The following is a 14662-nucleotide window of genomic DNA, read 5'->3' as shown; positions in this document are numbered from 1 at the left end:
AGCGGATATAACCCTCTTGTATTCCTATATACTCTGTAGATAAAAGGTAGCATGAAAAAACGAAAACACGAGGCAGCCCTTATACAGAGACATGCAATATAACGCATCCTCAGAACGAATGATGTCACAAGTAGGAGGCGCCTGTTTTACGCACATAGACGGGAACACGGATGGTTGCGCTATTCAGCCAAACACTAAGTTTACTTCACTTCAGAGGCTTTTACACCAAACGACATAACATGGATTAGAGACGTGATAAGTCGTGTGAGTCACCTATGGATCATTAACACCAGGAAATGAATCTACAATCATTGGTGCACCTGGAAACCACCATGGATTCATGTAGAGAGGCACCCATACTCCATGTTGTAGAAGTCTCACCTGGTGGAGGGGGTGGAGGTGGTGGCGGTGGAGGAGGTGGTGGTGAAGGTGTGGGACCACCAGAGACACCTGGGGGAGTGTGGGTAGTGAAATAACGTGCATTGTCAGAACAGACAAAGGTTGTACAGTTGACGCTTTGTAGTCTCAACACATGATATGCAGTTAATCTGATCAATGCGACAATACATAGCACTTCGTGAACACCTTCAGAACGCTGTAAGGTCGGACATGGACCATACAATCTCAAGCAACACTAGAGGAGGATAAGCGCCGTTTCAACGGTCACTATAATCTGAAGAATTTACATTAAAGGCTTGAGGGAGGCATGGATCATAAAGAGAATGTATGGAGATTATTTCAATCAGGTGTTATATTGGTCTTTGTGTTGTGGTTTCAATAGGCTGACCTGCCCTTTTTTTTGTAACTCACTTATCAGCTTTGCTGTGTAGACTGGGGCACAGTCAGCAGAGTCATCTCATCATTACGGGGTGGGAAATGTAATAACGCCTCTATTTAAGGCCTAGAGAGGGCAGAATACACCAGGCTTTGCGTACATCTCCCCTGCCACTCAGAGAGGGACTGTACTTATCACTTTCTGAAGATTGTAACAGTCTAAAGTGCGAGTCTATCAAAATCCCCTTCTAAACTCATAAAAAATATGCAAAGTCTACGGTCAAATTGAAAGAAGCATCTTCTATTTCTGGGCATTGCGAAATGTACAAATCAGATGCAAGATATTACATGGACCTTTTTGGGGGAATTACAATCGGAGATGACGACTATTTTGCGAATGAGGGTTCATTTGTCTTACAAAAGCTGCAGGAGCAGTAGACCACATCCTCTGCATTTCTAGGACGACCCTTTGTGGCCATTGCAAGTTTTGCATTAAGTCATGGCATCAAATTTTCAGAATCCCTTGTAGTCTCCTTCTACACAGGACAACGGTAGCCCGATCAGTAGACTGGACCACGAGTGGTCTCTCTTATAAAATGATTCCACCTTCGTTATGTTAGCAGTCATTGATCTGTAAACCAACAGTGCCCACATCCTAGTGGCAAAAAGGCTTCTACAAGATTCCCATATGACCATGTAACTAGTGCTATGTAAGCAACTTGTATTACAACCCATGAATACCGTACACACGTCTCTAGCATGTTAAAGGGTACCTAGCATTTTAACAAACTTCTAACATGCCATAGGTTTGGATACAGGTTAGTCTGGGTAATGAGGCTCTCACCAATCACTAAAACGAAGGGGTAGAAGCATTTAGCCGAGTGCTGTGCCCCTTAGACCAGATTCAGAGTAGTGTCCATTGCGGGAAGCACACTCCGTGAGTCAGAGGTAATTCCCGTGGTGAACCATGCTACTGTAACATGACCTCATGTCATTATAATGACGAGTGTCTCTGCCTGAACTCCGCTGTAATGAACTGTACTGACGACACTGTCAGTACAATTCATTACAGCCGATCTCGAGCAGGTACGCACAGAATTATAAATTATTAAAGGGTTTCTGTCACCCCACAAAACTCATTTTTTTTGGATAGTTATATTCCTTATAGCGCGATATAGGAGAATATAATAGTCTTACTTACTTTCATGCGGCCGATTCTTTAGAAAACGAAGTTTTATAATATGTAAATCAGGGCTCTACCAGCAAGTAGGGCGTCTACTTGCTGGTAGCCGCAGCAGAAATCCGCCCCCTCGCCGTGTTGATTGACAGGGCCAGCCGTAATCTCCTCCTCCGGCCGGCCCTGTCAGTATTTCAAAAATCGCACGCCTCTGGTCATTCAGCGCAGGCGCTCTGAGATGAGGAGGCTCGTCTCCTCAGCACTCCCTCAGTGTGCCTGCGCCGATGACGTCTTCTCTTTCGGTGATGTCATCGGCGCAGGCGCACTGAGGGAGTGCTGAGGAGACAAGCCTCCTCATCTCAGAGCGCCTGCGCCGAATGACCAGAGGCGCGCGATTTTTGAAATACTGACAGGGCCGGCCGGAGGAGGAGATCACGGCTGGCCCTGTCAATCAACACGGCGAGGGGGCGGTTTTCTGCTGCGGCTACCAGCAAGTAGACGCCCTACTTGCTGGTAGAGCCCTGATTTACATATTATAAAACTTCGTTTTCTAAAGAATCGGCCGCATGAAAGTAAGTAAGACTATTATATTCTCCTATATCGCGCTATAAGGAATATAACTATCCAAAAAAAAAGAGTTTTGTGGGGTGACAGAAACCCTTTAAGAGCATCGTTCACTCCAGAGGAAATACCTCCGATTCATGGAGCGCGTCTCCCGCAGTGAGCATCCTCGTCCGAGACTGACCTTAGTTTCATCTGTCCTCGGAGAATGGAGCAAGTGGTGTACGGGCTTACAGAAAATCTATGGACTAACTCCGTACACTGCTCACGGTCATATACGAAGGGGAGCACTGCCTAACTAAGCAGTTCTGCACCCTCAATTTAGTCATCTGTGGGAGGTCTCAGGAACCAAATCCAAACTTTTGAAAAGTTCACACATGTCAGAAGACTGTTAAAATGATAGGTACCCTCTAAGTCTAGTAGGTGCGCAATCACAAAGCGTTGGATCACAGATCTAAGACAGTTCATTTGTGAGCTGCTGATTAAGATCTATCTGCTGATGTGTGGAAGATGGGAAGATTTTCCTTGAAGCCTCCACAGTAACAATTCTAACTTCTGAACATCATAGAGATGAAGCAATGTGAATATTCCGATAAGGTCAACAGAGGTAGAAAAACAAGTCTTACCTTGCCCGATAGTTGGAGGTGAAGGTGTTGGCACAGCTATAGGAATGCCAATGCTGCTGCTGCCGCTGTTTTCTCGACTACCGCTTCCTCCACTGCTTCCACTGTTGAGGAGAGATAGATATAGGGGTATTCACTAATGTCTCTCCATTTACAAGAACAGACCTTGGAGCCAGGGGAAGGGCAGCTCATAAGTAAGGTGACCCAGCATACCAAACCTCCCATGTACATTCATACCCTTAGGCCTTCAACTCAGAAGTCCAGACACAGTGGACAAAACTACAGCAAAATCTGCACGTCGGAGATTTTCCACAGATTTTGCCCTATGTATTGCAGAGGGTGAAATCCACAGTGAAAGTCCGCTACTTTTTCTCTGCATAAGAATGAGTGTAAGCCCCCTTGAACACGACCAAATAGTCGGTCCGCATCCTATCTGCATTTTTTGCGGATCAGTTGCAGACCCATTCTTCATTTTAATGGGGCCGCAAAAGATGTGGGCAGGACGCATCCACGAGTCCATTCCGCGCCCCCGCAAAAAAAAAAAAAAAAAATATAGAACCTGTCCTATTCTTGTCCATTTGCAGACAAGGAAAGGCCTTCAGCCTCATTCACATGTCCGTGCTCCAATCCGTGAGAAGGTTGTCAGTGATGCATCCGTGAGGCTGTCCATGAAGGATCCGTGTGTCCGTTTTTTGCTGTCCGTGTTTCACCGACACTGAACAGCTGATTTATTTTTATTTTTTTTCAAAGAATCTCTTCACAATGATCCGTAAAACACGGATGCAACACGGATAGCATCTGTGGTTTTCACAGACGCATAAACTATAAATGGGCATGATGGAACCGTGAACACAGACAAAATAGACCATGGATCCGTGCGGAAAACACGAATCCACGGACTGTGGACACATTAAAATGAATGGGGACGTGTGCTGTCCGTGGAGAACACACTGACGTGTGAATGAGGCTTTATGCGGATTAGAAACTCTAAAGTACGATCCGATTTTCATACCGATGATTTCCACACTAAAAATGCACCAAACTGGACAACGCAACGTTAAAGGGGTTGTCCAGCCTAATTAAGAAACTTATTTCCGGGCAGCAGTGTGTTCCCAAAAAATAAAATAAAAACACTCAACTTTCCAAATGCACTCTGTTCCAGTGACGTGGCTCCTGGTGGTTCCCGCCAAACCAGAAGTAATGGAAGCCCATTCTTGGTCATGAGACCGTTGCTGCCGAATAATGGCCTCGGTGGTGACATGTGCAAGCACGGGACGTCACAGCTCAGCTCACAAACCACTCCTGAAAGTGCCCATAGCCGACTTCTACACGTACCTATGTGTTCTTGGTCTCTGATTCAGAGATGCGGTCCTGCCTGGACTGTGCTGACTTCCGAGCCGAGCCGGACTGGTCATGTAATCATTAGGAACCGTAGGAGGTTTGACGGGTTCCAGGGTTTTGTATGGGGTATTCCGCCTGCATAAAGAAAATAAATGTAAAGATACCTCCATAATCTGTGGCGGTCAACAGCCATTGCAACGTATAGGCCAGAAATAAGAATATAAGAAGTACATTGCGGTAGACCACGGTGGCCTATAACAGAAGAGGAAATTTGCAGCAAAGGCTCATATTACCTCCTTTGCTGGCTTGGTTCATTGTTCCATCACAATTCACTGCTTATTTCCAGGGGTTGCAATCCAGCAGCGGTGGTCGTGCTTGCACACTCACCGTGGGAGTGAACATAGGTCGGAGCTTTTTCCGATGGTGTGCAAGCGCAACCCAGTTTACGGTAAAAATAATTTTTTCAATTGTTTTTTATTAAAAATTTGGAACCAATTTCTCTGTACAGCCTTGGGATTCTCTAGTAGCTGATCTGTGTTTTCGCAGTTTCCTGTCAGGCAGCTCAGCAGACGGCTCCTCATCTCTGACATTATAAACACTCATTATAGCTCAATTCTTACCTTACCGATAAGAATGTGGCTTAAATAAGTGTTTAGGACCTTGTAGTAATTTAGAGATGAGGGTTATTAGAAGGTGGCTTAGGGTCCCTTCACGTGGGACGATGTACCAGTAGATTGTCGGAAAGGAACGCTTCCCTCCTGACAATGTTCTGCTCACTGGTGGAGGAGAACAGCTATTACATGCATCGATCTTCTCCAGAGTATGGGGGAGGGGGGGGGGGGGGGGGGGGGGAGCGATCTCCAATGCCATCGCTCTTGCCATAAAAACTCGTTGTTTGCTGGCAGGAGATTGTGTTTACACAGCAAGATCGGCTGCCAATAAACTATCGTTTGTGCGCGCAAACGATCGGATTACCCAAAGAATTAGCGTTTCGCTCGTTCATCGGGTAATCGGCGGTACTTTTACACCGCCCGATCATCGCTAACGAGCGCTACTATGAATGTTTGTTAGCCATAATCTGTGCGATTCTCAGCCCGTGTAAAAGGCCCTTTAAAATCAGTGTTCACAACCTTTTAGTTATTTAGTTTAGTTATTAGATGACCAGCACAAACTGAAAGTACAATTTACACAGCTAGACAGTTAACCCTTTGTGATAGAACGGCTGAATATTTTGAATAAAGACCAAAATAAAAAAAATTTAGCCCAAAATGAGTAAAATACGTGATACAAATCGAGCCATAGAAAACCCATTTTCAAATACCCCATTAGGCAATTCTGTGAAAGAGTGGACATAAAAAGCATCTCTCTGGAGCACGCAACACATCCAGGCATTAAACTGACGGCCTATTATTTTCAATTACAAGCAAGTAACACTTTATTTTCCCTCTGGGTGGTGCTGATGGTAATTAAAAAGTTGCTACCAGGTTCCCTCACGTCTGATCGCTGGGGACGGCCAAAGCAGGACACCCTGTGATGAGCTGATCACTGGGGACGGCCGATGCAAGACACCCTGTGATGAGCTGATCGCTGGGGACGGCCAAAGCAGGACACCCTGTGATGAGCTGATCGCTGGGGACGGCCAAAGCAGGACACCCTGTGATGAGCTGATCGCTGGGGACGGCCAAAGCAGGACACCCTGTGATGCGCTGATCGCTAGGGACGGCCAAAGTAGGACACCCTGTGATGAGCTGATCACTGGGGACGGCCGATGCAAGACACCCTGTGATGAGCTGATCGCTGGGGACGGCCAAAGCAGGACACCCTGTGATGAGCTGATCGCTGGGGAACGGCCGATGCAGGACACCCTGTGATGAGCTGATCGCTGGGGACGGCCAAAAGCAGGACACCCTGTGATGAGCTGATCGCTGGGGACGGCCGATGCAAGACACCCTGTGATGAGCTGATCGCTGGGGACGGCCGATGCAAGACACCCTGTGATGAGCTGATCGCTGGGGACGGCCAAAGCAGGACACCCTGTGATGAGCTGATCGCTGGGGAACGGCCGATGCAGGACACCCTGTGATGAGCTGATCGCTGGGGACGGCCAAAAGCAGGACACCCTGTGATGAGCTGATCGCTGGGGACGGCCAAAAGCAGGACACCCTGTGATGAGCTGATCGCTGGGGACGGCCAAAAGCAGGACACCCTGTGATGAGCTGATCACTGGGGACGGCCAAAGCAGGACACCCTGTGATGAGCTGATCGCTGGAGACGGCCGATGCAAGACACCCTGTGATGAGCTGATCGCTGGGGAACGGCCGATGCAGGACACCCTGTGATGAGCTGATCGCTGGGGACGGCCAAAAGCAGGACACCCTGTGATGAGCTGATCGCTGGGGGCGGCCAAAGCAGGACACCCTGTGATGAGCTGATCGCTGGAGACGGCCGAGGCAGGACACCCTGTGATGAGCTGATCGCTGGAGACGGCCAAAGCAGGACACCCTGTGATGAGCTGATCCCTGGGGACGGCCAAAGCAGGACACCCTGTGATGAGCTGATCGCTAGGGACGGCCAAAGCAGGACACCCTGTGATGAGCTGATCGCTGGGGACGGCCAAAGCAGGACACCCTGTGATGAGCTGATCGCTGGGGACGGCCAAAGCAGGACACCCTGTGATGAGCTGATCGCTGGGGACGGCCAAAGCAGGACACCCTGTGATGAGCTGATCCCTGGGGACGGCCAAAGCAGGACACCCTGTGATGCGCTGATCGCTAGGGACGGCCAAAGTAGGACACCCTGTGATGAGCTGATCGCTGGGGACGGCCGATGCAGGACACCCTGTGATGAGCTGATCGCTGGGGACGGCCGATGCAGGACACCCTGTGATGAGCTGATCGCTGGGGAACGGCCGATGCAGGACACCCTGTAATGAGCTGATCGCTGGGGACGGCCAAAGCAGGACACCCTGTGATGAGCTGATCGCTGGGAACGGCCAAAGCAGGACACCCTGTAATCAGCTGATGGATGCTTCAAACAAAAATCATCCAAAGTGTACAACCCACTGAGCAAGTTTTATTATGCACTCTTACCCCAAGGTACCCCGGCCCTGCATGGGTGGACTGGGTGGCTTCTGTGTAGGAGGATTTGTCCGGGTCAGGGTTCCAGTTCTTGCTGCCTGGTTACTTCCATGCTGGTTAAAAAAAAAAACAATGGTAAATATCAGAAACATGATTCTAGCAGATTCATTAGAAGGGTTATTTTTATAGATATTATATTAGGAGGTCAGGGTTCCCAGACATAGGTTAAGGACAACCTAGACAGGTAATTAAATGATACGCTAATATTTTGGCATTCATTCTCCACCAGCCCAACACCATACTGTATTAACAGAATTGTAGACGAATATATACATTTTAGGATGTTTTATGTTGGCCAAGAGGGATATATTCATCAAAATGCCTGTTTGATCAAAATTGCAGGTCACTGGAAATCACACACCAAAAAGCAGCGATTGCTTTACTGTGACCCCTTTGGTTTTTGGGAACTGGCGGAGATGTCAATCCTGGGACCCCAACAAAAGTTTTCAGCCCATTTCATTTCTGAATTCATTTATAGGTAGAATCACCGTGCAATTTTATTTTTTGGATTATGAGAGAACATCTGAAACTGGTTTGTACTAAAGACTTTTCTCCATTTGTCTTCTGCAGTCTCCATGTATTCTCCTACATTGCAGGCTGCTCAGTCTCATTCAGTGTGAAATCAATGAGCTCCTCTGACGGCTCAGTCTGGATAGGTCATCAATATCTGACCGGTGGGGGTCCGACACCCGGCACTCCCACCAATCAGCTGTTTGAAGAGGAGGCAGAGCTCCTTCCTCTTCACTACACTATGCATCGTCTCATGTGTGGCGGCAGAGTAGAGTAATTACAAGTACCGGTACTCAGATGGAGCGAGTACTCATCATTACACTGCACTTCTGAGACAACATGCAGTGTAATTAACAGGACACTGCGCTCACATGGAACGCCGCCGCCTCCTCTTCAAACAGCTGATCGTGGGGGTGCTGGGTGTCATATCCCCACCGATCTGATATTGATGACCTATCCTGAGGACAGGTCATCAATATATGCTGCCTGCACAACCCCTTTAAGTTTTTTCGGTTGTAAAGAGTTTAGCTTAGATTTCGGAGCAGCATGCAATGTACGAGAATACATACAGGCCGCAATAGTTAAACGGAGGAAGATTTATAATTAAAATCCACTGTAAAAATTGTTATTATCCCATAATACAGCCAATGATTTTTTTTTTTAAAAAGTCCCAAACCTGTCCACGGTCTTTAAAGGGAATCTGCCACCAGAAAATTCACTATTAAACCAGATACGAATTTGATCTGTTTGCTTTATTCTGGAAAAAAAAAGTACCGGCACATTTAATCCAAATTAGCAATTAAGTGCACAGATGGTGGGCCCAAGACACTCCATGCACCCTTGCTCCTCCAGATTCCTCTATCAGCAACTCCCTCTCCATCTTCATGTCAGGTCAGGCGTGAAGACTATGCAAGAACCTGGCCCTATCAATCAAGGCGGCGAGGGAGGGACTGGCAGAGGAAGCAGGAGTAGGCAAGGGTGCACAGAGTCTCTTGGGCCCGCACTCTGTGCACTTAATTGCTCATTTGCATTTAAATGTACCGGTACTTTTTTCCAGAATGAAGCAACGGATCAGATTGTATCTGGGCCTGCACTTAATTGCTCATTTCCCCAGAATTAAGCAATGGATTGGTAAGTGAAAGGTATCACTGCATTCAGGTGACAAACTCCCGTCAAAGGCCATGTACAGCTTTGGGGGCAATTGTTTTTAATTATTGCATTGTATTCATTTTGAGCTAAAAAAAATCATTGTTTTCAATTGGTCTTTATTAAAAATATGGAGCCTTTTTTTCTGTACATAGCTGAGATGCTCTAGCAGCAGCCTTTGGTTTCCAGTCTTTTCCATCATTTGGGGAGCTGAGGGGCTCCTTATCTCTGCTCTCTGACATTATAAACACTCACTATAGCTCAGTTCTTATCTTACTGATCAGAATGTGGCTGAAATAAGTGTTTATGACCTCTGTAGTTTAGAGACAAGGTTTATTAGATGACCAAAGTGAAAGTACCAGTCACAAAGCTGGAAAAACTGTTAACTCTTTGTGACAGTATGGCTCAAAATTTTTAATAAAGACCAGTTTAAAAAAATATATATATATTTTTGCCAAAAATGAGTAAAATGCCATCAAACAAAAATTGCCTCCGAAGGTTTACATAGCCTTTAAATACAGCTGTCATGCCTTTATAGATTTTCAGAACCTAGAGAAGAACCACCATCAGTATGGAAAACCATTCATATAAATACATTAGAACCAAATTGATTTGTCTGGGAAGCCTTACATAAATTGCAAGTGAGAAAGCAAAGGATCTACAAAATGAGGAAGCACTACGATAAGGTTAGACTAATGAATGGGTAGACTACAAGGTCAATGCACTCAATGTCAGATCAAGCAGCACTGAATGTCCAAAGAAATGGGGATGAGAAGAAAGATGGAAGCTGTAATGGACGGATAGCTCGGCAGCCACGGTTACTGGCACTATTGGATCAGATTGGATGAAATGACGAAGAGCATTGCTTACCTTGGCTTTTAGCCACTTAATGATGGCAAAAGGGAGAAACAGAAAGGTAAAGATTAATGAATGGTCACAATGAGAGGTCATATATTAGACAAACATGGAAAGAATTCCAAAAAGGGGCTTCAGCCTTCAATACAGTATCACAGCCAGTCTTGAGACCCAACATTGATGCCCATCCTTAGTATAATCCTACAATCAATATTTAACCTGTGGGGGTCTGGGAGAGATTAGCATTAAGGCCCCGTCAATTTGTGGATGGGCAGAAGTTCCGGAAGGCAGTCTTCAACATTTAAAAAAGGTAGAGAAATCCATAAGATCCACCATAAATATCTGAAAATTGCTTGTTTGCACCTATGTTGAGAATGGAGATCCCAGCCCCCCAACTTGTCTATAAATTTCTAGGTTCCTGGCTCCTTGGATCTGTTCTTCCCCGACCTACACACAGTGGAGTTCATTTCATGTACTAGACCAATATTTGAGGGACGTATCAAATGCCTCCGTATTTCTTCTGGAGCAAGTCTACTGAGGAAGCACATCATGATCCGCCAGGGGCTCGGTCATCATGACCAACATGGACACAAAAATCCATATTACCATTTATGCGTGTCTCTAGGTATCTCCTCTTGCAGATGACCATGCATGACCCTAACCTTCTGGACGGATTCAGCAATAGTTGGCCCAGATACATTAAATGATTATACTGGATTTTATTTTACAAATCCACAAGATAGAAGAACATCTATATGCACGTCCGGCCTAGTTAACATGCACAGAGCTGGCTGCAGCCTCATGAAGCCATCTACGTACCATGCACAGCTGTGGAAGTGAACACAAAGCCTGCTATCTACCCTTCCAGCTGCACCCTCTGGCGTGTTACACACCACAACTTCCTCAAAGAGAAGAGATGTCAGCACATGCACAGCCAAGAGGAAGAGCAAGGGAGGATCAGCCAAGGTACAGCGGGTAAGACAACGCAGCATGTCTACTAAAACCTCCCCATATTAGTGGCTGGTGGCAAACGGCACTCATACTAGGGCAAAAGCTATGGATCCATATTGATATCGGGTTACCTGATCCTTACTAAACATCAAAAAATCCTCCCCACCCCACGACTTGAGCTGGGGGGGGGGGGGGGGGGGGAGAGAGGACCAGCAGGAAAACCAAAATCCTTCCCACAAGATGATTTCTAGAAATGCTTTTCTCTGAAACCTGTTACGGACCACACATATAATAAATGTGCACAGGCGAGGGTTTTAAACCGGCAGTGTAAATGTATGGCGTGGGTTTAAAGCCATCAGTCTAGCACGAGTAGGTCTGGTGCCCGTCGAGCACAGAAAGCTGGGAGTTTTGGGGAGAAGACCGATTTGTTTTCCACTCCTGTCTTCACTATAGCAATAAATTAGAATTGTGCGGTGATGGAGCCCCCAGCAGGTTAGAGCTGCTAGGCCCTAGCAGACCCAGAAAAGCTCCTCCAGTGACTGATGTCACAGAGGATCCCATTAGCTATAGTGAATATATGCATGAGAGAGAAAAAAAAAAAACCAGTATGACAGTACACAAGAGAATACAAATAAAAAAAATTGTAGAAAATAAAAAAAACCAAGTGACCTAAACAAAATAGAGAACTCATTCTAATAATTTTAGTTTGAATTTACAAAATGTAAAGAAAAACTAATTTACAAATACTTGTACTTTTTGTACAATCCACCCCTTATAAAAAGATAAAAGTAGTACTAGAAAGAGGATGAAACATTCCCAAGTCACACAACAAAAAAAACGTCAGGGCCATTACACCGAGCGTAAAACCGCTAAAATGTGTCTGGCCATTTAGGATCAAAACTGCTCATTAAGGGCCTAATTTTAGAGGCCATCACCAAGTGTCATCAGCCATGGCCTGAAGCAGACAACACATCTTGTAAATGTGGAACAAGTTGGGTCGGAGTCACAAGTCTTATTATACGACCATAAAACTCGGACGGGTCACGGCCTGACTGTGCATTTAACGGACCTGAGCTCTCCGTATGATCGGGATCTAGGCATAGAGATGACGCTGCGAGTTTGGGGGGGGACTTAAAAAGGTTGCGCAGTGGCTTGATCCGATCCCGAGGACAGGTCATCAATATCAGATTGGTGAGGGTGTCGGGAGTTGAACCCTGGCTGATCTTATATTGCCAAGTATACGTCACCAAGACCGGGCCACTGCAAAAACTCTTTAGACTCGTGGTCGGGCCATGGCACAACCAAGAAATATAGACATAATACACCTGGACATGTGAATCTGGCCAAAGGCTGGCTTTACATGTTCAAGGCTTTTGATGTCATTTCTGAAGCCCAAGCCAGGCATTGATTCAATAACCAGAAGACGGCTCAGTCTCTCCTTTACATATGGCCTCCTTTTCACATTCATCCCTGTCTTTGTCTTTAAAAACTGCATAAAAAAAACTTGAACATGTAAACCCAGGCTTAAAGGGGTATTTTGGTTTTCGTGATAATGATGACACACGCTCCGGCTAGGTCACCATTCAGATTGGCGGAGGTCCAATTGTCGGCACACCTGTTGATTAGCTGTATAAAAGGGGCTGAGGCGCTAGTGCGAGGGCCGTGTTCTCTTCGGTGTTTACCTGCACGCCCTCCACATTGTAGCGGTAATTACACCTTCCTCTCATATTCACTTACACCTCATTCACACATCAGTGTTTGGTCAGTGATTTTGAGCCATAAACAGGTGCGGCTCTAAAACACAGAACAGGAGCAGAGTTTTCCCTTAAGACGAATGCACACGGCCGTGAGCGATCCGTGGTAACCCGGCCTGGATTCCTGCTGAGAGCAGGAGCGCACGGCGTCATTGGTTGCTATGACACAGTGCGCTTCATGCCGCCGCTGCACTACAGTAATACATTCGTATGATCTATATGAGTGCACTACTGTAGTGCAGCGGCGGCATGAAGCGCATGGCGTCATAGCAGCAACCAATGACACCGTGCGCTCCTGCTCTCAGCAGGAATCCAGGCCGGGTTACCACGGACCTCTCACGGCCGTGTGCATTCGGCTTTATACCTTATGTCTATGTAGGCTCCAGTTCTGTTTTTGGCTCAGAAAAAGAGAGAAACAGTTGCAATTACCCCGCGCCGTCAACACAACGTGCAGGTAAACACTGAAGAGGACGCAGTTCTCACATTGGCACCGCAGTCCCTTCAAACTGCAGATCGACGACAATGCCAAGAGTCGGACCTCCACCAATCTGAAATTGCTGACCTAACCGGAGTATGGGTCATCAATTTCATGGCACTGGAATACCCCTTTAAGCAGAACCCCGAGTGCCAGGACATTGTGCCAGACCTACGGTGGTACTGTATTCTGCCCGGGCTAGGTCATCATGATCTCCTCTGTTTGCAGTCAGGCTCCAGGGGATTCCAGGGGAAATTTAGCTTCCTCGTTACTGCATTGCCCTGTTAGGGGATTTCTCCGACCTAAGAAGGACGCAATCACAATGATGTAGATGCAAATCCAAAGGTTAAGCAACTTCTTGATAACAGCGATGTGCGGCATGAATCTGAAGGAGGTTCCTCAAATCCAGACACAGAGGATCCGGTAGGGTTCCAGCTGGGAGTTCACACCCTTTAGGTCATCCATATATCACATAAGACAAAAAGCAAACATAAATCTGCCCAATGTCTGACAAGGAGACCCTCCCGGAGGCGTTTTAGGAGAAGGGATGGAAATTACTACATGGACTGGCAGAAGAGGCTAATTGTGCTGCTGCTCGCCCTTGGAGGAGACTATCTGCCTGGTGAGACAACGGCCGGTTCTCAGACGCTTCCAGACACCAGGATCGCCTTCCTTTTACAGCAGATGACATAAGAAAACTGAGACCCTAGTAATAAAACCCCATACAAGAGGTGACTCTGCTCTAGCATGCACATTATTACTAATGCATCACCGTGGTGGGGGTTCACTGTCAATCCCCCTCTTAGGAATACAGTACGTACAGCAACGGCAGAGAATATCCATCTATGACGGTCGACGCGGTTTGTGGCCGCGTGAGAACAAGTAATCAGGAATGATTGCTATGGGGTATTCCTTTTTCCGTCCCAGCAGCTGTATGGAGTAGGAAACGTGGTAAGAACGCGTCCGTGTCATCATGTCTAGCGCGTCAATGGCCTCTTTCACACAAACTAATACGGATTGGCTACAGATGCGTTCAGTGAAACTCGCACCATTTTGCAAGCAAGTTCAGTCAGTTTTGTCTGCGCGGTTGCAATGCGTTTTGATGCGTTTTTCCACACGTAAAAAAAAAAAAAAAAAAAACTGAAGGTTTACAAACAGCATCTCTTAGGGCTCTTTCACACTTGCGTTCTTTTCTTCCGGCATAGAGTTCCGTCGTCGGGGCTCTATGCCGGAAGAATCCTGATCAGTTTTATCCTAATGCATTCTGAATGGAGAGTAATCCGTTCAGGATGCATCAGGATGTCTTCAGTTCTGGAACGGAACGTTTTTTTGGCCGGAGAAAATACCGCAGCATGCTG

General features: G+C 46.6%; 1 protein-coding gene across 7 annotated transcripts in view; it reads right to left on the bottom strand.

Moving 5' to 3' along the window:
* Positions 1 to 14662, bottom strand: part of ABI1 (abl interactor 1) — a 79783-nt gene that overhangs the window by 19036 nt on the left and 46085 nt on the right. For 2 of the 7 annotated variants that reach the window (XM_040434378.1, XM_040434382.1), the window contains exons 4-8: positions 10140 to 10154; positions 7566 to 7666; positions 4471 to 4611; positions 3139 to 3239; positions 382 to 450 (exon numbers count right to left, since the gene is read on the bottom strand). In XM_040434378.1, coding sequence (XP_040290312.1) covers positions 382 to 450; positions 3139 to 3239; positions 4471 to 4611; positions 7566 to 7666; positions 10140 to 10154 — 427 coding nt within the window. The remainder of the gene's footprint in view (positions 1 to 381; positions 451 to 3138; positions 3240 to 4470; positions 4612 to 7565; positions 7667 to 10139; positions 10155 to 14662) is intronic. The other 5 variants (XM_040434380.1, XM_040434383.1, XM_040434381.1 and 2 more) reach the window with 3 other exon arrangements.

This window comes from Bufo bufo, chromosome 5 (genome assembly GCF_905171765.1).
Source record: "Bufo bufo chromosome 5, aBufBuf1.1, whole genome shotgun sequence".
In the NCBI taxonomy this organism is placed as follows: domain Eukaryota; kingdom Metazoa; phylum Chordata; class Amphibia; order Anura; family Bufonidae; genus Bufo; species Bufo bufo.
The sequence above is the reverse complement of the archived record's forward strand: the minus strand, read 5'-3'. Positions and strand labels throughout refer to the sequence as shown.